The sequence below is a fragment of the Pelodiscus sinensis genome, chromosome 3 (genome assembly GCF_052426305.1).
Source record: "Pelodiscus sinensis isolate ZL-2025 chromosome 3, ASM5242630v1, whole genome shotgun sequence".
NCBI lineage: Eukaryota > Metazoa > Chordata > Testudines > Trionychidae > Pelodiscus > Pelodiscus sinensis.
Genome location: NC_143054.1, coordinates 82,100,249 through 82,124,855, shown reverse-complemented (window position 1 = coordinate 82,124,855; position 24,607 = coordinate 82,100,249). Strand labels below are relative to the sequence as shown.

General features: G+C 42.7%; 2 protein-coding genes across 6 annotated transcripts in view; one reads left to right on the top strand and one right to left on the bottom strand.

Annotated features, from left to right (window-relative positions):
* TUBE1 (tubulin epsilon 1) overlaps nt 1-4,745 on the top strand; it is a 35,193-nt gene extending 30,448 nt beyond the window's left edge. For all 5 annotated transcript variants that reach the window (XM_075923998.2, XM_075923997.2, XM_075923996.2 and 2 more), the window contains 2 exons: nt 1,815-1,989; nt 3,910-4,745. In XM_075923998.2, coding sequence (XP_075780113.1) covers nt 1,815-1,989; nt 3,910-4,068 — 334 coding nt within the window. In that variant the 3' untranslated portion in view covers nt 4,069-4,745. The remainder of the gene's footprint in view (nt 1-1,814; nt 1,990-3,909) is intronic.
* Nucleotides 4,746-5,655: 910 nt separating this feature from the next.
* On the bottom strand, nt 5,656-13,673 carry CCN6 (cellular communication network factor 6). The gene is given in 6 exon segments (XM_089777211.1): nt 5,656-6,407; nt 6,735-6,928; nt 9,338-9,580; nt 10,053-10,336; nt 13,491-13,592; nt 13,594-13,673. Coding segments are annotated over 6 exon segments (1,185 nt in total). The 3' UTR covers nt 5,656-6,125.
* Between the last annotated feature and the right edge of the window lie 10,934 nt (nt 13,674-24,607).

Here is a 24,607-nt window from a genome sequence, read left to right as displayed (position 1 = left end):
GCCACTCTGTGCTTCCTAATGACATAGGTTTAGAAAGCTTTGTAAGTAGTGACCCTTTCTGAGTGTCCACACCAAATCTGTGGTTATGATCAAGTGATAACCAAATAGTTATCTGTATATTGTTTTTAAAAAAAAAAAAAATTCTTCAGAAAAAATGAAGATCTGTCAGAAAGATGTTTTGTGAGAAAATTGTTCAGTTTATCTCCCAGTTTTTTTCCTGCGAGTTTCACTTAACATCAGGGAAAGCTAAACTTCCTGCACTTGATGTAGTAAGAGCCCTGCTTATTGTCTGACTTCTCCCTATTTGAATATAACTGTGCAATAAATATTTTAAAAAGCTTAAAACCCAAAATTGCTCTTCAGGAACATAAAAACATGTTATAAGCTATCTAAGTTAGAAACAGTTGACTGCATTATTCTACTAAAGCTCAGTCAGCTTGTAGTATGGTTATGAGGAATGTCCCTACTGATAATAAGTAAGGCAGCCACAGTCCACATGTTCACAAGTCACTATTGATTGGTAGATGGCCATTTTAGTGGGGCTGTCCTGCACTGTTTTTTAAGTACGACTCTTAGGGTATATCTAGACTACAGTGATTTATCAAAAAAAAAAGTGGCCTTTTTTTGAAAAATCTTTACCTGCGTCTAGACTGCTGCCGTGTTCTTTCGAAAGTAAATCGAAAGAACGTGGCAGTTTTTTCAACCACAGAAAAATCTTGTTTTACGAGGAAGAATGCCTTTTTTGGAAAGTGCCCTTTCGAAAAAAGGCGCTATGTAATGTAAACTGTGCTTTTTGCAATTGTGTACCTTAAGTCAAAATAGCTTGTTTCATCTTTTGACGCTGTCTACATAGCAGGAAGTCTGAGTTAGAGGACTTTTCCTCTAACTTTCCTTACTCCTAGAAATGAGGGTTACAGGAGTCAGAGTAAGAAGTTCTCTAGCTCAGCACTATTTTGTCATAATGTTGAAATAACTGCTTGCTGTATAGATGCAGTGTGTGTTATTTCGGACTAATAGTGCTGTGTAGACATAGCCCTAGAGTGAAATCCATGTGGACACTCCCTGAAGGAAGAATGGTTACTTACCTTACAGTAGCTGTGGTTCTTTGAGATGTATTATCCACATGACTCCAGGATCTGTAATCCTTCCCTTATGAGTCCTTCTCTGGGATTCATTGTTAACAAAAGAATTGAAGGATAGTTGGGTCAGTTTCACTCTTTATGCCCTCACATGCTCAGGTGCAAGTACATCTAAGGCACTTGGTCAACTCCAAGAGAATGGACAGAGGAATCCAGTCTTATGTGCACTAACAGTGGAATCCATGTGAACAAAGCATCTTGAAGACTGCAGCAACTGAAAGATAACTGTTTTCTTCCAGCACCAGCAAATGGCCTACATTCTAAACTTTGACATACAATAGATACCACAGACAGCATATTGTATTATACTATGTCCAATTAGTTGGCTACAGATAAGCTTCCTCTTTTGAGAAACAGTGTGAGTGAAGTGTTTTATGATACCGATCTCTTGAAGGTAGCTTTGTTTTTAATAGTGACATTTAATAATAATTCATTAGTTTATTTTATAAATAGTGTTCTCCTGTGGTTTTTAAAGTTAAATTAATTAAACTGCTAATTTTGTGTTATAAAGTCTGAAAGGGTAATGCCAAAGGTTAATTATAATTTTTTTCCTGAAATTTTATATGCAGGTGCTTTTGAGATGGTGTGTTTTAGCAAAGTAAAAAGAACTGTTAACATTGTGCTATGCCTCTTTGCTGCTTGCTTATATTTTAGCTATGAATGTATATATTGCAGATTGAAGCCTTCCCTTCATTTTGTCTCATGGAATCAAGAGGGCTGGAAAACTGGCCTATGTTCCATACCTCCTGTGGGCCATTCTCACTCACTGTTGGCATTAGCAAACAACACGTGTGTGAAACCAACCTTTATAGAGCTCAAGGACAGATTCATGAAGCTCTACAAGAAAAAGGTATTGTGAAAAGCAGCATAACATCTTGGTGTACTTTAAAGTAGCAGTAGTATCTTCAAAACGTTTGTTTTATTTAGGAGTGAAGGAGAAAAGCAGATTTCAGTCAAAGCTCAAAGAAAGCTGTCCTAAATATAAGTTGGTACTAATCCTGTTACATTACAGGAAGCATATATTGCTTTATTTAAATACATAAAACTTTGCACTCTTAATGCAAAGCAGTGTCGAGTACCTACCTTTTCTGGTAACGATGTATTTTTTTTATTAGTATTCAGAATAAGTGTCTTGATAATGCATCTATATCTGAATTGTTCCTCAATAGCTGGGAACATGTTAGAAAGTGTAACACTTCTAAATATACCCTAAAACATTTTAATTAAGTCTGGTCTGTTTTCTTGTTCCTTTGCCATGACAAACCTTTGGCTTTGTCGAAGCAAACAATAGAAAAATTAACGTTTATGGCTCAGGTTTTTTAAATTTTCATTTTAACCAGGAGTCATGTGTCACCTTGGAGACTAAAGATTTATTGGGACATAAGTTTTCCTGGGTAAAAGCCACAAATCAGGAATTTCAATAATAAAACATTTATTGCTTTCCTCTTATGTACCTTGTTCTCTCGTGGTACTGAAAAAAATACTTATGAACTACAGCTGGCACATGGCTTTCAATATAAAGGGCTTGGTCAGAAATGACAATAAGGGCTTGCCTACACTGCCATAGTGTGGATTATTGGATGGTGAATTGCAAGAGTGTACCCAAATGTCATGTACTACCTGTCCCATATGGATGCTGCTGGCCAAACTAGTTTGTGTTCTCTGTTTAGAATGGTGTTAACATGAACTAGGTACTTACTTCATGCTAGTAGCATCCACACAGGAGAGCTAGTGTGCCGCTCTGTGGTATGGTCTGCAGTTCACGCTCCAGTAATCATCATTTGCTGCAGTATAGACATAACTTACGATTCTTGACTATGTATTGGTGAATCCTTTCAACTAGCTGCTACACAAAGGAACAAGTCCTTAATGATCTTTATTTAGAGTAAAATAGAATGACGGATGAGGTGTGTGACTGCTCTGACTAGAAGCATTGTTCAAGACGCCCTCCTTACTCCCCCAAGACACAGAATTTATAGCATCAAATGTGTAAAATTAGGAATATCATTCTATACAAGTCTATATCTTGTTTACACTTAAATATTAGCTTGATCTAGTATGTCACTCAGACCATGTCTACATTTTGCGGAAATTCAATGCTACTGCGATTGATCTTCCAGGGTTTTATTTAGCAGGTGTAGTGAAGACCCACTAATTCCAACTCAGAGAGCACCTCCATGGCGCCAGTACTCCCGTTCCTCATGAGGAATAAGGGAAGCCAACGGGATTGTTTGTTCCCATTGACCTCCCACTGTATGAACATCGATTTAAGATATGTCAACACCAGCTAAGTAATTAATGTAGCTAGAGTTGCGTATCTTAAGGCAACCTTCCACTTTAGTGTAGCCCATGTCTTAGGGTTGTAAAAAATGTCATGTCCTGAGCGCTGCTGTTAAGTTGACCTAATCGCTGGTGCAGATGCAGTAAGGTCAACGGAAGGATTCTTCCGTCAACCTAGCTACTGCCTCTCATACAGATGAATTCCCTACATCAATGGAAAACTCCTTTTCATTGATGTAAGAGGCAGCTATGGTACTATAGTTGTATTGCTGTAGCAGCTATAGCGTGGTCATGCCCCAGGGTATTGCAACAGGAAGTTACTAAGTAGCATTTCAGCAAAGGATTTAGTGAATCTAGACAATCTTTAAGTCCATTTATAACCGTGCTTGCCCTCTGAAGGCAGGCCAAACAATAATGTGTATCATGCTAGGTTAATCTAACTCCTTGTGAACAAGAAGGGAATATAGTTAATCTGTGTCTATTCTTATAGGCTCACCTTCACCATTACCTGCATGTTGATGGGATGGAGCAAAGCTGTTTCTCTGAAGCTATATCATCCTTGTCAGATCTAATAGAGGAATATAGTCAGCTAGATGCCACTAAAGATGTGCCTAAAACAGATCCCTCAAGACTGAAGATAGCTACGTAACAGAGGAAGAATTGCTTTTATTTGCAAAATAGCAAATCACCTAGGTTAATTGGATGGCTTTTGTGAAGCTGCTAAGACTAGTCATTTCATAGGTACCACAGGCTGACTGGGAGTGTTGTATCAGGTGTTCAGCCTGCGCAAAAGGGATCAACACATACTGCACGCTAGCAGAGCAAGCAGTGGTCATGTCTGTCAAAAGAAAAGATAGAAGGAATTATAACAACCCAAAATGGAATTGGCAAACTTCTTGGACCCAAGTTCAGCTAAATTAAATTGATTCCTGCTTTGGAAAAAAGTCTCCCTTAATATAAGATACATGAGGGAAGGGAAATCCTACTGACCCTTTTCTGAGGTGGAAAGAAGTATCTAGTGAGTCTTGTTTCTTAAGTTTCTAATATCCTAGACTATCATTTTGGAAATAAACTTTCTATCACGTGTGTTACATCATTGTATTTAGATGCAATTGAACTAAAATTGTCCAAGTTGATATCACCACTAGCAATATCAGGAATAATGTGTCAAAATGAATGCATCAAGTACAATACTATTCTATTGCATAATAATAGTTTGCCTTTCATGAACCTGAGGTTGCACTAATTATGAGGATCCAATAACTGTGATCATATGTACTTATAATGTGGATTGTTTGGAGAATAAAGATTGTATTCTGAAAAGAACCTAACTAAAATAGCAGTATATTTTAAATATATAATTAAATAGATTTTTATTATGATCAGACTATATTTATAAACAGTTGTCTCAAACTCCTATATTTTTAGGGAATAAAATATACAGATTTTCAGAATTTGTCTGCCAAGCATGACTCTTGTCTTAAAACAGCATTAAGCCACAATGTATGGCCCCATAAAATGACATTTGTTTAATTACAGGTTTCTTTCAAGATAGCTCCATTGTCAGGATTACCATACACAATAGTATTCTAACTTTCAATGTATGAGACCAGAAACACCCAAGACAAATATTTGTTGATGCAATTCTTGTTAGGAAGAAGGCATTTTGAAAGTCACTCCAGCGAAACCGGTTAAAAGTTCTGCTATCACTTAGCACTTTATGACAAAAGACATAGAATTTTAAGCTATATCCCTATTACAGTCACCAGGAGTTTTGCCATAGTCTTCAGTGACTCCAGGACTTCACCCATGGGTTTTCTATCCCCAAGGCTAAAGCAGTCTAGGATAAATAGTATGCAAAATAATGAGGAGAGAATGGAAACACAGGTGGTTGCAGCATAAGATCATGAGGTTACTTCTCATTGTATATGTAGTGTTTGTTCCTTTTATAAGATTGTTCCCCACTCATGACAGCTATGAAAAGGCAAATTGTATACATTTAAAACTGAAGCTTAGAAATTTATCATTGGTGATAAAGTGAACTAACCTACGTCTTGACAAATATTTTTATTTGTACCTGTGCAAATATATTTTTTATATTCACAGCATCTTGAAATGTAAAATACAAGAATTGTTACACAAATCAATCTGAGCTTAAAATTAATTTGTAGTGTATGCTAGAATATGCTACATTTTGTTTCTAGCTCACAAAAGATTGATTTTTTCATAACAGTGTATCAGTAGTTGTAAGAATAGCTATCTGGTAAATCAAGAATGATCAAATGTTATAGCAGAAAAGTTAAGATTCCTTTCTCTACTTAATTGCTTCAGTGTTTCTTTAATTTAAATTTCTATTGAGGATGAGGAAAAATACCTATTTCTACAAGTTTTTGTATAAATATGGAGCAAACTCATCCTTGCATTCCTGTGTATTTTTTAAATTACAAGTTTTCACACCATGACTGTACTTGTTTTAACTGATGTGTACCTCACATGTATACTCAGGGTTTCAAACAGTTTAACTCTTACATTTTTATGTGCCAGTTTTTATGCACAGAGATGTTGTTTTTAAACCATGTTCTCAGAGTATTTAACAGAAGAATGCCAACCGGTTTGGTTTTGGTGGAAGGGTTTTCTCTTTTGCTAACTCTTCAAAACTATGAATGTGCTACTATCCTGGAGATACACTGCTATCCATGGTATAACTTATAATAACTTGAGTGCAGAAAATATATCTCCTGGATTACTACAAATCCTCTGACAAACACAAGATGTGATCCACATCATCTTCCAGTTAAAGGAGCCTTCTTTGGGGCAGTCAAACTGTATAGTGATCATTTTGGATTTGTTAGGTATGCAACATCTGTTGTCCAGACACACACCACAGAAAGTAGGTTTGTAGCTTTGTGTGCTTGAGCATCCAGAAAAAACTAGCTTCTCTGCTTTGGAAGGCTGGAATGTTGGCTGACATGTTTTTCCCTTTGGAATCTTAAATGTAAAACAAAACAAAGCTTGAAACTTCATGTACAAAGAAACAACAGAAGAAATAACAAAGATTGGTATGCATTTAAAAGGTAACATTTGAAACATTACCTACTTTTTTAAAGCTTTCTTACTTTTCTTTGCCTAAGTCAGACTGAGATTCTTTTAGAATAATAAGACAGCAAGCTACTAGTAATGATCCTCAGATTTGTGACTTTCTTTAAAATCTACTTCTGTAATTCACTGCTATGGGATAAAGACAAGATAAGTCTTGTATTTCAGGAAGGCTCAGGTAACAGAGATAATAGAAAGGTATTTTTCACCAGAATTTACCTTTATAGTCTTCAGTATATTGGACTGACAAGGTTGAATCAAACACAGTCTCTCTTCTTTTCTCATTTCACATTTACTGTTCTCATTGGTCACTCTGTTGGATATTCCTATGCCACAGGTTCTGGAACAAGGTGTCCAAGAAGTTGCCTGTACTAAGCACTTCTCCTTCAAGACAAGTGGCAGACTTCTGTAAGCTGAGACAGAACAATATATTATACATATTGCAACACAGCGAGATAGACAAAATATTTAAAAATAGCCTAAAATAGCATTATTGTTGTAGACAATGATTTCTGTTGACATGGTTTCTCTTGGTATTTCTGAAAGGTGAGGCTGAGAGTGTGCAAAGTTGACTAAAAAATCTGGACACCAATTTCCATTAAAATTGGTATTTGGGGTTCAAATCTGAGGCAGCTTTGAAAAATCTCAACATGACTGTATGTTCTGTGGCCCTACAGGTTAATGTTATGAGAACCCGAAATCCTTTGTGAAGAACTGCTATTGAATATTCTATATGTGAGGAACACATTTTAAAAACTATGTAGACTGTAGACCAGGTGCAGCTGTGAAATGTTATATGAACATATGTAAACAAACCTTGATCTGTAACTTTTCTTGTATTAATGATTTTTTTTCAAGTCATTTCCAAATATTTGGTGCTAATAAATCTATTCTTTACCTAATAGAAGTACAAATAGGTAAAGGGTATAAAATAAGATTTAAAATAACTGACAAATCTGGGCAAAATACTCAAGAAGGGTTCACATGGTTGGAAATCTGCACATGTATTTAAGAAGGTAGGCCAGAATTATGAGGGTACCTGGAAGGGAGACAGCAGGTTAAAGATCTCAGTGCATGAAGCAGATTAAAAGCCTGGCACAAATCTGCAATAAATAAAGGGAGGTTACATAGTTGCTCGTATGCAGTACATTTTCTATGTATGATCTAGGTATAATCTTTGTTTAGAAATTCTCTAAACAGAGAATGCTTAAGGAAAGCAGCTGAAAGAACAGTAAAAGCAATAAAATTAAGCTTAGCATTTGCTACCAGCATTAACAAAGGAAGAGAGAATTAAAACAGTCTTAGATCTAACAAGCCGCTGCATGACTTCATGCACACTGCGTACAAATTGAATTTAAACCATTGGTTACATTATGTTAAGGCAAGAGCATCCATTTTGAAAAAAATTTTAAATGACTGTTTAAAAGCCTGGTTCTTGAAATGGAATCCCTCAGTGCACTGAGCCCTGTAGAACAGGGTGATTGATCTCCATTGTACTGAAATCCAGAAAGGCTTTGACAAATGGGGAAAAATTTTCAATGGATGTGCCAGCAAAGGATTGGAAGCAATTTCTAGGTCTGTTTAGACCTGCCAACTCTCTATGGATCTTCAGATCTTTCTACAAGATTGGATGAAAAACACAACTATTTAATGGGGCAAAAATGCTGCTCTTCATTGACTGCCTTTCCCCTTCACTTGTGTCTTGGGGAAAAACAGCCAATCAGAGGTTCTGTGTAAGCTGAAGAACTGCCTGGACCCTCAGCATGTATAGCAACCAGTGATACTTCCCAGCCCCTGAAAACATGCAGCTGCAATGTTCAGTCCTGTGAACTGAGCCAGCTTTTCAGTGGTGCTCTCATTGTTTTCCACAGTTTATCCAAATTCTTGAATTCAGAGTGCACATTGGAGTGTTGCTATTCATTCAATAAAAGTGTTTTTTTAAAGTGCTAGGAAGAAACAACATCTTGCTGCTGTGCAAGTATATGGCATTAGGCATTATAGTTCTAATTTGTGAATGCATTTAATTGGTTTAAATGTTTTAGTTGCAAGCATTCCAGATGGTTATGTCTCTCCTTAGTTAGGTTAACGTTCCCTAAAAGCGTGCAATTCATTCACTTGAACTCAGTTGCTTTACTGAGTGCCTTTCCCACTGCATATGGTTTTATTCCAAACTTTGGATAAATTCTATATAAAGGAATTACTATCCTTCATGGCTGGTTTAAGTTTCAAATGTATCTTTTGATGTGGGTGAGCTTCCATTTTTAGGATAGCTTGCATGCGCACACATGCTTCTTGGAAGCTTGTCCAAACTGAATTTCAGATTTTGTGATGCTAACCACCAGCATGTGTGTATAAATTTGCTATAGCCTGGGTTGGTTTGCCTGCTTGCATGCTCCTTCCTGTATATCTGTAAAACTTGAGTCTGGTGTGCTCTTGAGCCTCAAACTACCCTTGGTTTTATTTTATTCTTCTAATCTTAGAAGCAGAAGACAAATAATTTCACCAAGAAATGGCCATTATAATTTGAACCAGATTATATTACAATTTAGAAGCCAAGAAATTATAAATTGCTCCATATTCTTATAGAGTGAATCTAAAATAGAGAAGGAGGTTGGCGGTTTTCCCCTTGCAGTGACTGAATATTTTGTTGATAACCAATGAGGCTGAGCCAAAATCTAGAAGCCTCCATTTCCTATTGATCGGAAGGGTCTCAAGATGTCAGTAAAAAGAAAATCTAACCACTTCTTTTTATAAATAACGTTATACAGTAGTTTAAAAATGTATTATGTATGAAAATAGTTTACCATTCTAGTTATGCACACCTGGCATTATGCTGTAGGCTGTTGATTGTAGCTCTTTCTGTTGTCCAGGATCACAATTGGACTGTCCTGGCATTTTTCTGCCCTTGACCAGGATGCATTGGTGTATTGCTGACTTTGAGGTGAATACAGGTGTGCATCCAATTGCACCACTAATACAGAGACATGTATAAAGTGGGCTAGGCTGGAAGGCCTGGCCATTGGCATAATACACTCCATTGAGCTCACATCCTACTGCTATCATATCTGAAAATGGGAAAGAGCAAAATAACCCATCTACAAGCTATAAAATGCAGTTAATGGATACCAAGTGGTAAGGCAGGATTGTTCTTCACTACTGTAACCTGCAGTATATACTGCACCCAGTACTTCCATTGTTAAAGTGCTGCAGAGGAGAGTTCTGTCCTTTCCCACTCCCACACAGCTTTTACCTGTGATAAATTGTATTTATTGGTTGCTTTGTTTCTACTCACAAATGTCTATAAATAAGTAGATATACCTTATGGCCCACTTTGACTAATGATGTATAAAACGGTGCAACTACATCCTTAAACATACCTATTGGTAAATGAGTGAATACAAGGATGTCTGAATTGATGTGATACACAGGAAAGGAACTGTGCAGCCTGAACCAAAAGATTTTTTTTCTTTTGAGTCGGACTATAGAGAGCCATATCCCTTTGAAATTTCAATAATAGGATGTGAAAGAATAACTTACATGCACATACTCCTGTTTCATACCTAGGCCTGTCTGCAGAGTAATCACAGTAAAGTCCTTTGTGAGGGTCACAAGTATCTGCTTCATTACAGATCTCTTCTGCCTGTTTGGCACATATTTTACAACATCCACAACCATCCTTTACCAGGCTCACCCCAGGAGTGCAGGTTGGCACATGTGGGCATTTGCATGGCCAGTGACAAAATTCTTTACGCTGATGGACTTCGCTGACTTCTGCAGATTTTTCCTCAGGCTTTGCTTCTCGATGGCCATTGTTTTGTGCCCTGCAGAAAAACTTACATATGGTTGGATTTTTGAGGGCTGGATGACTGTAAGCATAGCTAGTATACTATAAACTTTAATAAGAATGAAAGAAGTGAATTTCATAAAGCCACTGAAGCTTTTGTAAAATTTTACAAGATGAAAAAGTAAAAAACAATAGTCCAAACTCAACCCTAGCTTTAGCACTCTGAAGAGGGTTATACCCACAGCAAATCTGACCTGTTTTTTCAAAGGGTGCATCTACACAGCACCCTAAACTCGAAATAAGATATGCAATTTGTGCTACGCAAATTGCATATCATCTTGAATCTATTTCAAAATAGCTTATTTTGAAATTTGGCACGTCTATACCACAGCAGTGAAATAGCGTACCCGTTATTTCAAAACAATATTTTGAAATAATGGGTGGCTTGTGTAGACATGGCATAGCTATTTCAGGATACCTCTGGTATCCCGAAATAGCTGTGTAGTGTAGATGTACCCAAAGAGAATTAAGCTGTCTCTTCTTTCAATAGAATAAAACTCTGTGTAGTTAGAATCAGATGAAAGTTTTTAAATTAGTGTTGTAGGTTTTCAGACTACTGATAACTTCTACCAAATGTACTCAGCCCTAATCTATAGATTGTCAGCCCTCTAATGTGGATGCTGAATGGTGTCTTTTCTGCCACTTACATTGGAGCCAGTATTTAAAAATTCAGCACCCACAGCTTGATAATTTGGTTATTGGTGTATGAAGAAAGAAAAGGCAGGTCACTTTTCCTATTGCTGTGTTGGCTTTTAAGTTTTCACTTTAAAGGAAAGCAGATTCTGGCTTTTGATTGAAGAGAGAACCTGCCAGAAATGAGCCAGTACTGTTGTTTTTTAAAATCTACACTTTTCTGAGACCAGTGCATTGTTTCTGATTATTTCAATGGCATATTAATGTTAAAACACAAACCTTAATTATTTCACTGCTGCTCTTAAATACAGCCCTAGATTTTAATGTGTTTATTTAGCAGTGGTGAATAGATTGATATGGGTAGGGACCAATAGAGCAGCTGGTGGGCAGCATGATCTAATGGGTTTGGGAACAGAGTACTAGCAGCTCCACCAACTTAAAGAAACCTCCACCCTTGCCCATTAAGAGGAAGAGGAAAATAAGCTATGGGCATTCCCCACTGACAAAAGCCTCTGCTACCACATAGGTGCTAAAAACCTAATCCATCTTCCACATTTTTCAGAGTATCTAAGCACAGCTAAATGCAATCAACTTATTTTTCTCTAAACAAATTCTGTTGTGCAATATATCCCGTCATTAACAGAAAACTTTAGCAGTCTATGGAAGACACTGAATACAATATCAAAGTACCAAGTAGTATTGTAATAGTTATATTATTCATTTTCCTATTTAATTCCATACAAATTCCCATTTTTTAAACTGGAAGCTGCTGCAGAACTCTGCTTTGCATACCACAATAATCAGCAGCATAACTGAATTCCAATTCTCCACAAGGAATAAGTGACTCTTCCTAATGGTGTTTCCCTGCTAATTTTTTATATTTATAGTCATTTTGTTAGCTATCATTTTTCAAACATTCCACCGCACTTTGAAGTCTATAACCTATAACGCTTTACTAGATTCCAACATGACTTCCACGGTCATTTGACTAAAACTATTTTTGTAAGATACACACCTGTTCAACAAAATTAACTGCTATGAGAGCTGAAATATTATGCCATACCTCACAGCAGGGTGTGTTGTGTTCAGGGCATAGTTTAATAAATGTGTTTTTAATCATTCCATTATTTATTTTCATTCATTCTCCATATAAACATAATAGTAATATGATAAATCACTAGCTCTTATAACTGATATTTTAAGGAACAACTTTGTTAACTTTTTAATCAGCCAGATAATTAAATTAGTCTGTACTTTTGGTGTTAGTTATTAAAGCTTCATAAAGTTGCTGTCTCTGAAAGAAAGATGTGAGGTAAACAGTTGTTCTTTAACATCAGTAAGTGACTGGATGATTACTTTAGGAAACTCCCCCTCAGCACAGTTCAACATTTACCGAAATCTTTTTTTCTCAAAACAATTATCTTTCTTGTAAAATTTGGCTAGGTTCTGAATTAAACACTGTATTGTCTGTGTGTTTAAAATCAAGTGTATCTTATTTCAAAATGTATCTGTGTACTCTTAACAGGATTCCTTCATACTCTCTGGTTCAACAAATATTGCTTCCATTAATGTAGCTATTTAGGCTTTTATATGTCAAAATGTTCAGAGCAAAGAAAGACCAACTCAGATATTTGAAGCTTCGCAGCAAGAAAAACAAATTATGAAAAAACATCCCGTGGTAGGCTAAACTCAGCTGCCATTGAATAAAACTGTGTACTTAAAAAATGTTCAAAGTTCTATCAAGTTAGGATAAAAATTTAAAACTTGTAAAGTTGACAAACCAGATATATTGTTCTGTTTCTTTCCCTAGCCTGATATAACTATTGTGTCCACATCACAGAAACCTGCAGCACATGTTTTGCCAATCCTATGGACAGACTAAAAAAGGAGACTATTGTGTGGCAAACTCTTGCTGGGTAGTTTTTTAGATTAAGCAAGTTATGAATGAGATAAATAAATTAAGACCAAAGTGTACTTGTTTTGAAAACTGTCCACTTGAAGATTTAACTTCATCTCCAGAAGAGGAAAAGAACACATTTGAAAGGTATTTTTTTAATGGAGCTAGCCTTTGAAACGAGTGGATGGAGCAAAATTTCTCTATTCAAGAAACAGTTTCATAACACCAGAGCTCCTTGCTAATTTGCAAAACCAGCTCATAGAGCCCTGGAGACCAATCAGTGCATGGAATATGAATGAGAGAAAGCTGTTTAATTACATTGTGTCAGTCAATAATTTCCACTTAAAAACCCACAGAGTGAGAGTTGAGGTCGCTGAGAATTTAAAACCCTCCAAAAACCTAATCTTAGCAATGAACTGAATTGAGAGGAAAATATCAATTATAACTGTGCAATGAATAAATGGCAAATTTGGTGAAAAAAATTGCTTTCTATTCTGCACCTGGTATTTGCTTGAGTTTGTTTTATTTTGTTACAAAGTTTTAATTGTCAAAACTTTTAAACGCTCAAGGGAGAGGGGAAAAATATTTCGAGAAAGCTTACCTGTTGCATATATATGATGGTGAATAGAGTGGGAATGAAGAGCCACTGCATGTTCCTGTGGAGTCAGAAGTGAGAAAGAGAACAGGCTGAGCTGTGTCAGAGAGCACTGTACACAAAGCTCTCCCTTGTCTCCTGTGCAAATCCTACTCTCCTCAGCACATGCAAGAACACACACACATTCATACTTGAAATCCTTCACTTCGTACATAACCAATTTCATGCTCAGACTTTCAACCAATTGCTTTCATTTTCTTGAGTCACATTCCAGAATATGTTTTAACACCTTGTTCAGTGCCAGAAAGCTGTTCCTGCAGATTCCACTGTCTTAACTGAGGTCAAGCTGGACAGACTTCTGATTTGTGAAGTTAACTGCTGAAGCAGAGAGGAGGTTTTTTTAATCTTATATTTAAATCCTTATTATGTATATGTTATCATTTAAAATCTGAAGGACAGAACTCCAGTAATATATCTCTCTTGAAGAAGTGCAAGCAGCGTTCCTCAAATATAGAGGCCTGATCCTCAGCAGCGCACAATGGGGTGAGACGATGAGAGATAGAAATATCAAAATGTATAGTACATGCTGTACATTGTACCATGCACAATGCCAGTGGGTCTATTGCTATGTTTGTTTAGTGGAATAGTTTTGGGAAAACTGGTACTCTGAGCTGTCCCTGTGTAGACCAGCTGCCAATGTTTTAATTACTGTGTTTACATTGTAATCTAATTAGGCATTGTGACACTGCACCTTACTTTTAGGCACCTAGCAAATCACAGAACAACACTGCAATGTATAGAGCCTGAGGTAGGCACCTATGCGCCCCATACAATGAATGAGAAATGAACACTTTAGAATGAGATCCACACAGGGAGGGAGCTGCCAAATGAGAGATGCCCAGGAGAGGGGTATATTATAAGCCCCACCTCTTTGGCAGAGAAAGACACCTGAGTCCAGGCTGTAGAGAGGCACCTATCTCCACTTGGAATACAGAAACCCTGGGAAGATAGACATGAAGCCACCTAAGCTGCATGGGGGACCCTAATTTAGTAGCCATGCTCAATGGACCTAACTCCATACAAAATAGGAGAGCAGTAGTCATCTTTAGCCCCAGGGTTAGGTGTTCACCCAGGATGTTGGAGACTCCCAGTTCCCAGCTCCCTCTGGCTGATGAGGATTTGAATAAGCATCTGCCACCTTTCTGATGAGAAACCTACCAAGTTTGGGTAGCAGGTTTAAAACTAATAAAATAAAGTTCTTCTTCACACAGCGCACAGTCAGCCTGTGGAACTCCTTGCCAGAGGAGGCTGTGAAGGCTAGGACTATAACAGAGTTTTAAAAAGAGCTGGATAAATTAATATCCATAAAAGGATATTAGCCAGGGGGTAAGGAATGGTGCCCCTGGCCTCTGTTTTTCAAAGGCTGGAGAAGGATGGCAGGAGACAAATTGCTTGATCATTGTCTTCGGTCCACCCCTTTTGAGGCGCCTGGTGCTGGCCACTGTCGGAAGACAGGATTCTGGGATAGTTGGACCTTTGGTCTGACCCAGTAGGGCCATTCTTATGTTCTTATGACTGCATTGATTCTGAAACTGGGACTGAACATCTTCTTTAATAGCACTGTGGCAAAGAACACTTGGATTAACTAAAGCATTGGAACAGCTTTCCTCATTGCACTATGTAGAGGTAATGAACCAGCCAGTTACTGATTCAACCAGGTTTCTTATGCAGCCATGAGTTAGTGAGGCTTAGCCTGTTTATTGCTTAAGGAACATACAGTCATCTGCTCTCGGCTGAGAGGAATATTTTAATATGGCAGCTAAGCATGCATTTCAGGATACACCTGAAGCTTCAACAGAGAGACAGAAGAATCTCAAAAGGGTTCCAATATTAAATATAGAAGGAAATAGCAATGCAGCTTCCAAAACTTCCATATTAGTCTCATGTTCAGTTTGTGTGCCAGCTACAAACATTCCTGCTGGAAACTAAAACAAGATTACAGCCAGTTCTTGAACCAAACCTGCTTTAGATAGGGAGGAAATAGAAAAAGGAGAGTTATATTTTCCAATTCAGAAACAAACCATCAGTTCTGGTATCTTTTCATTTTGAGCATGTATTTTATTAACCTTCTGAAAAAGTATCCACCCTAAATATTGATGTTCTCCCACTTTTATCTACAGATTACATTGGCACAGTTTAACTTTGTCAGGCAACCTCAAAGCTTCAGCCTATAGTGGAAATGTCTAATGTTTTCTTTTTTTAATGAGGATGCTCATTAACCCTTGATACATAGGCTGGGCTATTCTACCCCAGCTAGTGGGCCAGTTTCCTTGGGTCTGTGGCATGGGAATGTTACTATAGAGAAAAGAGCTGGGAGCGGAGCAGGCTGAGGACTTGTGTTGAGCTAATTCCAATCCATTTTCCTGCAATTTATGACCACCCTTTCTACTCCTGGCCTATCAGAGAAAACTGCTCTCTGTTATCAGGTCCTGCTCCCTCCCTCCCTCCCACCCAGAAAATGAGCTGCAACTGGAGAGTTAGTAGCAGAAAGCCCCAAACAGCTCCCTGATCACATGGCAACTGCAGGATGAATGCAGGTAGCTGCAGTGCATTACACCTCCTCCCCTCCCTCCCCCAACACACACATACTCATATTGTGGCAGTCCATCATTCATAAAAGAAAGGCTGCCTTCTTTCCTCTATTGAAAAGGGAAACAGTGATGAGGGTGCTTCTTTTTCTCAAATGAAGCTCCTGGAAGGAAAGGCTGGGATAAAAGAGAACAAAGCCAAGATCCTTCCCACATCTTAGGATTCAAAGAGTAAGCCTTTATGGTTCTAAAAGGTAAAGAACTATTAAAAGGAAAATGTCTTGTGTTTGATGGGAAATGATGTGAAATTACCATCATTTCACTTCATAAGAATATATGTGTGTGTGTGTGTGAGAGAGAGAGAGAGAGAATAAATCCAAGTTAAACTTTGCCAAAACTACCAAATTGTCTGTTTATTGTTTGTACCCTATGAAGACCACGGAAATCTGAAAGTTTTCCAATCACAACCATGCATCAGACTAAACTTTCCAAAAAGGTATGAGAGTTGATTGGTTTCAGCCTTTTGTTTTGTTTTTAATTTTGTGGCACTGTAGTGTCTTGACCACATTGCTAATTCTGTCTAATTACATTTTTGATCCTATGTCTTTATCTACCCTGGAATTCTTTATAAACAACATCTTTGTTAAAGTCTCAACATTCCTGTTTCTTTTATTTAAAAGATGTGAAAGTTCACAACACCCCTGCCCTGAGATATCCAAGAGACTCACTAGGAAAACTGGAGAAGACGAGGCTTGACATTCTTGATATTTATAAGGTAACACGTGTATGCAGGGTTGAGAAGCATTTAGATCTGTCACTGACAAATCCATCCCACCAATGAGACCAGTCTGGGATGAGGAGTCTGCCACACCAGCATTCCCAGACTTCCTTGAAGAAAGACAAGCTTGTGATGATAAACCTAAACTGATAGACAGAGGGGGTGTACAGGTGGGAGTTGTCTCCAGTGCTCTGTAGCCTCTAGAACAAGAACAAGAAATGAATGGGCCTATGTGTGAACCTAAGGGATCCTTAAGATACCCCCCACCATGCCTAACCCAAAAAGTCCTCCCTTCTGCTGCAATGCCCACTTTCAATAGATGTGACAGGGTTATCAGGTCAGTAAACAGGTTAGTTTATGATGCAGCTGGGGTAGTTAGTGAAGAACCAATACATTTAGCTAACAGGCTGGTGGAACCCATAGTTGACTTCCTCAGACCCTGGGGAGACACTGTGGACTTGGCATAATATGGAGTGAGATTTGCCAGGATGACAATTCTCAGCTGGGGGGAGAATTTTGAAATAACTGCCCTTATTTTGAAATAATAAGCAGAGTGTCCACACTACCAAGCCCATTATTTCAAAATAACAGGTTGGCTATTTCAGAAAGTATTCCTGCTTACTATGAGAAATAGCGCTTATTTTGAAATAGTTATTTAGAAATACTGGTAATGTGGATGGTCTGCTGCTGCTATTTCAAAATAACTACTCCCCTGAGTCATTCAAACTCCTTAGTGCTTCCTGGGGATCTAAATCAAGGTAGCGCATCCACAATAACGGAGCCTGCCTTCGACTAATTTTGAGGCTCCCCCACAGTGGGGCCATGCTATTTTGATTTTGTTATTTCAGGAGTTATTATTTTGAATTTAGTTATTTCAAAATAATTTCCTAGAGTAGACATGCCCTAGGCGACAGCTCATTCCATAGCCCCAGGAAAATTCACTTGTGTATTAGTATATAGATCAAAATTATTGTAAAATGTATGAGTTGTATTGGTGTTTAAATATGAAAAGTAGTGAGATGGTACTTGCATTGTTTTCATTTATCTGTATCCCATTATAATGTAGTCAAAAACATTTACTTTGTATAGCCACCTGTAATTAAACAAAACATCCAATGAAAAAGAAGCCTTATGGAATGTAGCCGAAAAACTTTACCAATAAAGTGCGAATTTCGAAGCGATTGGTCATTGTGTGTGATGACTGGCGGTCAAAGACTCAAAATGCATTCCTCACGCCTTCATCATAGGAAAAGCCCTCATGGACAGTGACACTAACAGCTTGTTTTTGAGAGAAGCTGTAAGTATGGATTCAAGGAAAGATCCTGTGTCTCTGGGCTGTTTGGATTCTTGGGGTACATCTAGACTACATGACTCTGCCGACAGAGGCATGTAAAACAGGCTACCCGACATAGTCAATGAAGCAGGGATTTAAATATCCCCGGATGCATTAAAATAAAAATGGCTGCCATGCTGTGCCGGCTCAGCTGATTGTCGGCACAGCACACAAGTCAAGACGCGGATCGGTCAACAAGGGAAGCCTTTGTCGACCGCTCCCTTTTGTCTTATGAAATGAGGTTCTTCTTCGAGTGGTTGCTCATGTCCATTTGAAGTAGGTGTGCGCACCGCGTGCACCGTGTCTTCCGGAGCATTTTCCCTAGCGGTACCCAGAGCGCCGGCAGGGTGCCCCCTGGAGTGGCGCCGCCATGGCAGGGCATAAGTACCCCTGCCGGCGCTGCCCCACCTCAGTTCCTTCTTACCGCCGTGACGGTCGTTGGAGCATCTCTATCTCTCTCAGTCTCTAGTTAGTCGCCAGTCCCGGTCAGTTTCGGGCCGCGCTCGATCTTCGGTGCAGCCCAGCTCCTTGCCAGCCCCCCGCCTGGCGGTACCAGTGCCGTACCCCCGCAGCCATGTGGCGTTTACTCAGGCATCTCTCCCCTCCACAGCACAGGGTCTCCTGGAGTTGACGTCCATCTCCGCGCCCTCACAAGCATCGGATTCAGCCCGATGGCAGTCGGCGGCTCCTACGGCACTGCCCCCGGTACTGGGCCTGGGTCCCCTGGTACCATACGTGACGGCAGCGTCTTTCCCGGCACCGGGCCTAGGCACCCCGGTGCCGCAACTAACACTATCCACACTACCGGCACCGGGCCTGCGCACCCCGGTGCCGCAACTGCTGGCGACTACCCTACCGGCGCCGGGCCTGAGCACCCCGGTGCCACAACTGCCGGCGACTACCCTACCGGCGCCGGGCCTGAGCACCCCGGTGCCGCAACTGCAGGCAACTCACCTACCGGCACTGGGCCTGAGCACCTCCGTGCCACAACTGCCGGCGACTACCCTACCGGCGCCGGGCCTGGGCACCCCAGTACTGCAACTGCAGGCGACTATCCTACCAGCACCAGGCCTGGGCACCCTGGTGCCGCAACTGCCCATGTTGACTCTCCCAGCACCAGGACTGGGCACCCCGGTGCCGCAGCCGGCGGGGACTCTCCCGGCACCAGCCATGGGTCCCCCGGTGCCACAACTCATCCGGCCTCACCGTACTCACGCGGGCAAGCCAGAATCTATGGCAAGGTTTGCCCCACACTCCTCTTCGGCTCCGCCTTGGCCGGAGTCTGATTATTCGTCACATTCCAATGCAACCTCTGTTCGGTCAGGGTCCTCAGGAGCTTCCTCGTCCCACAGGTCTCAGTCCCGGCACTGGTGGGACCGTCCTCAGCAAACTTGGCCTCCGCATCCGCAGTGGCCGTTCTGGACTCCCTGGGCCTACCATCAGTGGCAGGGCCCGGTGCCCCCTCCTTCGGTGTCGGGGCCATTGGGTCACCTCTCCCAACCTTTGGCGTCCCTGTCTTGGGCCCCCTCTCCACTTGGGGCTCCACAACCAGATTCAATGGCGCAGGCACCGGAAGCGGAGATGAACCCGCAGGGTACACAGGGTGTACAACCGCCACTGCACTTAGCGCCATCTGGCTCTATCCCAACCCAGAAGTCCTCGTCATTGTCCCCGGACGAGGCTCTAGCAGACCCGGCACCTAGTCTGCCTACCATGGATGCCCGTACGCACCAGGAACTTCTCCGGCACATGGCATTGAATCTAGCCGTCCCAGTGGAACCTGTCGTTGAGGACACGGATCCAATGGTGGACATCATCACTGAGGTCGCGCCCACGCAGTTGGATTTACCGCTCAATAAAACGGTGACCAAGATCTCTAAGGCCCTGTGGCAGACGCCGGCGACCTTGACCCCTACCTTAAAAGGGGTCGAGAGGCGCTATTATGTCCCGCACTTGGGACATGAGCATTTGTATTCGCAACCCATCCCAGGATCCTTGGTCATGCAGGCTGCGGCCCAAAAGGAACGGCTTCCTCAGCCTGGTCCATCTCCAAAGGCAAGAGAGCCTAAACGGCTGGATCTGATGGGCTGTAAGGTTTACGCTACAGGGGAACTACAGCTCTGCATCGCGAACCAGCAGGCGATGTTAAGCCGGTATGCCTTCAATACCTGGCAGGCAGCTGAAAAATTCAGGGATCAGCTTCCAGCGGAGGACCGCCAGGAGTTTGCTGCCATTGCTTCCAAGGGCAAAGTCATCGCACGAACTGCCCTCCAGGCATCCTTGGATACTGCTGACTCAGCAGCCCGCACCATGGCGACCGGCGTTGTGATGCGTCACGGAGCCTGGCTGCACGTGTCAGGGATTCCCCCTGACGTGCAAAATACAATCCAGGACTTGCCGTTTGAGGGAAAGACTTTGTTCTCGGAGCACACTGACTCTAGGCTCCATACCCTAAATGACACAAGGTCCATGTTGAAATCCTTGGGCATCCACACGCCTGCCCCGCAGCGTCGACAACTGCCCTATCGACAGCAGAGGAGAGCGCAGCCCCAGGTCCCCCGTGGGGATTACTGGAGGCACCACTCCCGGGCCTCTGGTGGAGGTTCCGGGGCGGTTGTGCACCCCCAGGGCGCATGGGGTCGGCGGCGTCGCCCCAGGGCGGATAACCAGCGGGGAGGTCCCCATGGCCCTTCCCATCAGGGCAAGCCACAGTTTTGACGTGCTATTCGAGGGTCCTGTACCAGTCTCCCACCCTGGGCCCCCGTTTGGGGCCAGGTTATCCCTTTTTGCCCGTGCCTGGGCACTAATTACATCAGACGCCTGGGTTCTAAACATCGTAAATGGGGGCTATACCATCCCATTCCTGGGCCCACCACCTTCAAACCCCCCTTCTCCACTCCCACTAAGGGACACTCCTCACGAACACATCCTGCACCAGGAGGTGTCTGTGCTCCTTGTAAAAGGGGCAATAGAGGAGGTTCCCTTACACCTGCGGGGAAGGGGATTCTACTCCCGATATTTTGTTGTCCCCAAACCAAAGGGAGGGGTCCATCCCATCTTGGACCTCAGAAATTTGAACAAGGCGGTCCGAAAACACAGGTTCAGAATGGTGACCCTAGCCTCGGTCATCCCAGTGCTACAGTTAGGAGACTGGTACGTGACCCTCGACCTCAAGGACGCCTACTTCCACGTGGCAATCAGAACCAGCCACAGGAGGTTCCTCAGGTTTATGGTTGGCCAACACCATTTTCAGTTTACGGTGCTCCCCTTTGGGTTATCCACGGCACCAAGGGTATTCACCAAATGTATGGCTGTGGTTGCGGCGTTCCTCCGCAAACAAGGGGTACACGTGTTCCCATACCTCGACGATTGGCTAATCCGAGGTCGCTCATACGAGCAGATAAAAGCTCACGTGACACTCACGAAGGCCCTCTTCCTAAGACTCGGGCTTATGCTAAATGACGAAAAGTTGTCCCTGACTCCCTCCCAGCATCTGGAGTTCGTGGGGGCCCTTCTCGACGCGAGGGTGGCAAGAGCTTTCCTCCCCAAGAGCAGATTCCTCTCCATAGTGGAGCTGATCTCGGGGTTAACCCGGTCCCCTATCACGACCCCTCGGGGTACACGGTGCGCCACACCAGAATGAGAATGAGACCCCTACAGGTTTGGTTGGCGAAGACCTTCAACCAGTCCTGGGGTCTTTGGGACTCAATTATAACTGTGCCCCTGGAAATCCTGACCTCCCTCCGGTGGTGGACCCAGGAAACCGTGGTGTGCAGCGGGGTCCCTTTCACTGCCCCTTTCCCCTTCCTCACGCTGGTCACCGATGCTTCAGACCTGGGCTGGGGAGCACACCTGGGGCGACACAGGACTCAAGGCCTCTGGTCCCCCTCGGAACATACCCTCCACATTAACGTCCGGGAATTGCGGGCGGTGAGGAGGGCCTGCAAAGCCTTCCTACCAAGTCTCTCACCACTCGATCCTGGTTCGTTTGGACTATACGGCAGCGGTCTTTTATATCAACAAGCAAGGGGGAGCCCGGTCACCTCCCCTCTGCAAAGAGGCCCTGCTGCTCTGGAACCTGTGTGTGGAACACGACATCACGCCACGGGCAGAGTACCTTCCGGGGTGCAAGAATCTGTTAGCAGACACCCTGAGCAGATCCTTTGGAGCCCACGAGTGGTCGCTCAAGGATGCCGCTCTCCATCAGGTTTTCCACAGGTGGGGTTATCCCCTCCTAGACCTGTTTGCATCGGAGCACAATGCAAAGTGCCGGAACTATTGTTTCCTACTGGGTGTGGGGAAATATTCCCTGGGGGATGCCCTGACGACCGTGTGGCCAGAGGGCATTCTCTATGCTTTTCCCCCGTTTCCCCTAATTTCCAGGGTTTTGACCAGGGCGAGGACCTTTCGGTCCTCGATCATTCTCATAGCCCCCAGGTGGCCCAGACAGTTCTGGTTCCCCATCCTGGTGGACATGCTTGTCCAGGACCCAATAGCACTCCCTCTAGTCTGGGATCTGCTAACTCAATCCTGGGGCGAGGGGATCATGGTTCACCCGGATCTCCGGTCTCTCCACCTAACGGCATGGTTTATCCGTAGTTGAACCAACCTGAAAGGGAATGTTCCCAAGAGGTTCAGATGGTTCTCCTCAGTAGCAGGAAACACTCTACTAGACAGTCGTACGCTGCCAAGTGGCGGCGCTTCTCGTCTTGGGCGTCCCGGAGAGGAGTACACTCGTCCTCGGCTCCTATTCCAACTATTCTTGACTTCCTTTTTTAGCTTCGGTCTAGTGGCCTATCTTTCTCTTCTATCAAAGTCCATGTGGCATCTCTTTCCGCCTTCCATGTTGGTATGGTAGAAGTCTCCCTTTTTTCTAACCTGGTGGTTAAACGTTTTCTTACTGGCCTGGAAAAACTGTACCCCTCAGTGAGGGCCTCGCTTCCCGCCTGGGACCTTAACGTGGTCCTCCACAGGCTTATGCTACCTCCCTTTGAACCGTTGGCCACGTGTTCCCTGCTGCACCTTTCATTGAAGGTTGCTTTCATCGTAGCCATTACATCGGCTCGAAGGGTGACGGAACTAAGGGCGCTAACTGTAGACCCGCCCTACCTTGTTTTTTCCCATAACAATGTAAGGCTCCGGCCTCATCCAGCCTTCCTCCCGAAGGTGGTATCACCATTCCACCTGTCCCAGGAGATTTGTCTCCCGGTTTTTTTCCCAAAACCTCACGCCTCCTCTAAGGAGCGGATTCTGCACTCCCTGGACGCCAAGCGGGCGCTGGCGTTCTACATTGATAGGACCAAACCGTTCCGTAAATCACAATTGTTTATTGCATTTGGGGACAGGGTGAAAGGGTCTCCTATTTCCACGCAAAGGCTATCAAGATGGGTGGTGCAATGCATCACAGACTGCTATCACCTGGCTGATAAAACCCCACCCAGGGTGAAGGCACACTCCACCAGGGCGCAGGCGTCCTCGGTGGCCTTTGGTGCCCAGGTACCGATCACAGAAATTTGCAGGGCAGCCACCTGGTCTTCCCTTCACACGTTTGCAACACACTATGTGCTACCTCAGCAGGCCAGGGAGGATGCAAGGGTGGGCTCTGCAGTCCTCGAATCTGTGATGTAAATATGTAAAATATGTTCCGGTTGTCTTTGTCCTTAAATGGTGCCTTATAAGTGTTGAACTGTTCAAATAAATCCGTTTATTGTTCACCTCACTTCATGACTCTGGTGGTATGACTGCTCCGACCCCTCCTCAGTGGGGTTAGCTTGGTAGTCACCTACTTCGAATGGACATGAGCAACCACTCGAAGAAGAAAAGAACGGTTACTTACCTGTAACTGTTGTTCTTCGAGATGTGTTGCTCATGTCCATTCAACTCCCACCCTACCTCCCCTTCGTCGGAGTGTCCGGCAAGAAGGAACTGAGGTGGGCAGCGCCAGCAGGGGTACTTATGCCCCGCCATGGTGGCGCCACTCCAGGGGGCACCCTGCCAGCGCTACGGGTACCGCTAGGGAAAACGCTCCGGAAGACATGGTGCACGCGGTGCGCACACCTACTTCAAATGGACATGAGCAACACATCTCGAAGAACAACAGTTACAGGTAAGTAACCGTTCTTTTTACAGGAGTGGTCGACAAAAGCTTCCCTTGTCGACCGATCCGTGTCTTGACTCACGCGCTGTGCCGACAATCATCTGAGCCGGCACAGCGCAGCGGCCATTTTTATTTTAATGAAGCTGGGGATATTTAAATCCCCGCTTCATTGACTATGCCGGGTAGCCTGTTTTACATGCCTCTGTTGGCAGAGGCATATAGTCTAGACGTACCCTTACAGTGCAATTCCCCCTGTTGGCAAGAAGAGTCTATGCTCACACATCTGAGGCAGGACTTTGTCTATGTACTGTGATGAACTTGCTAAGC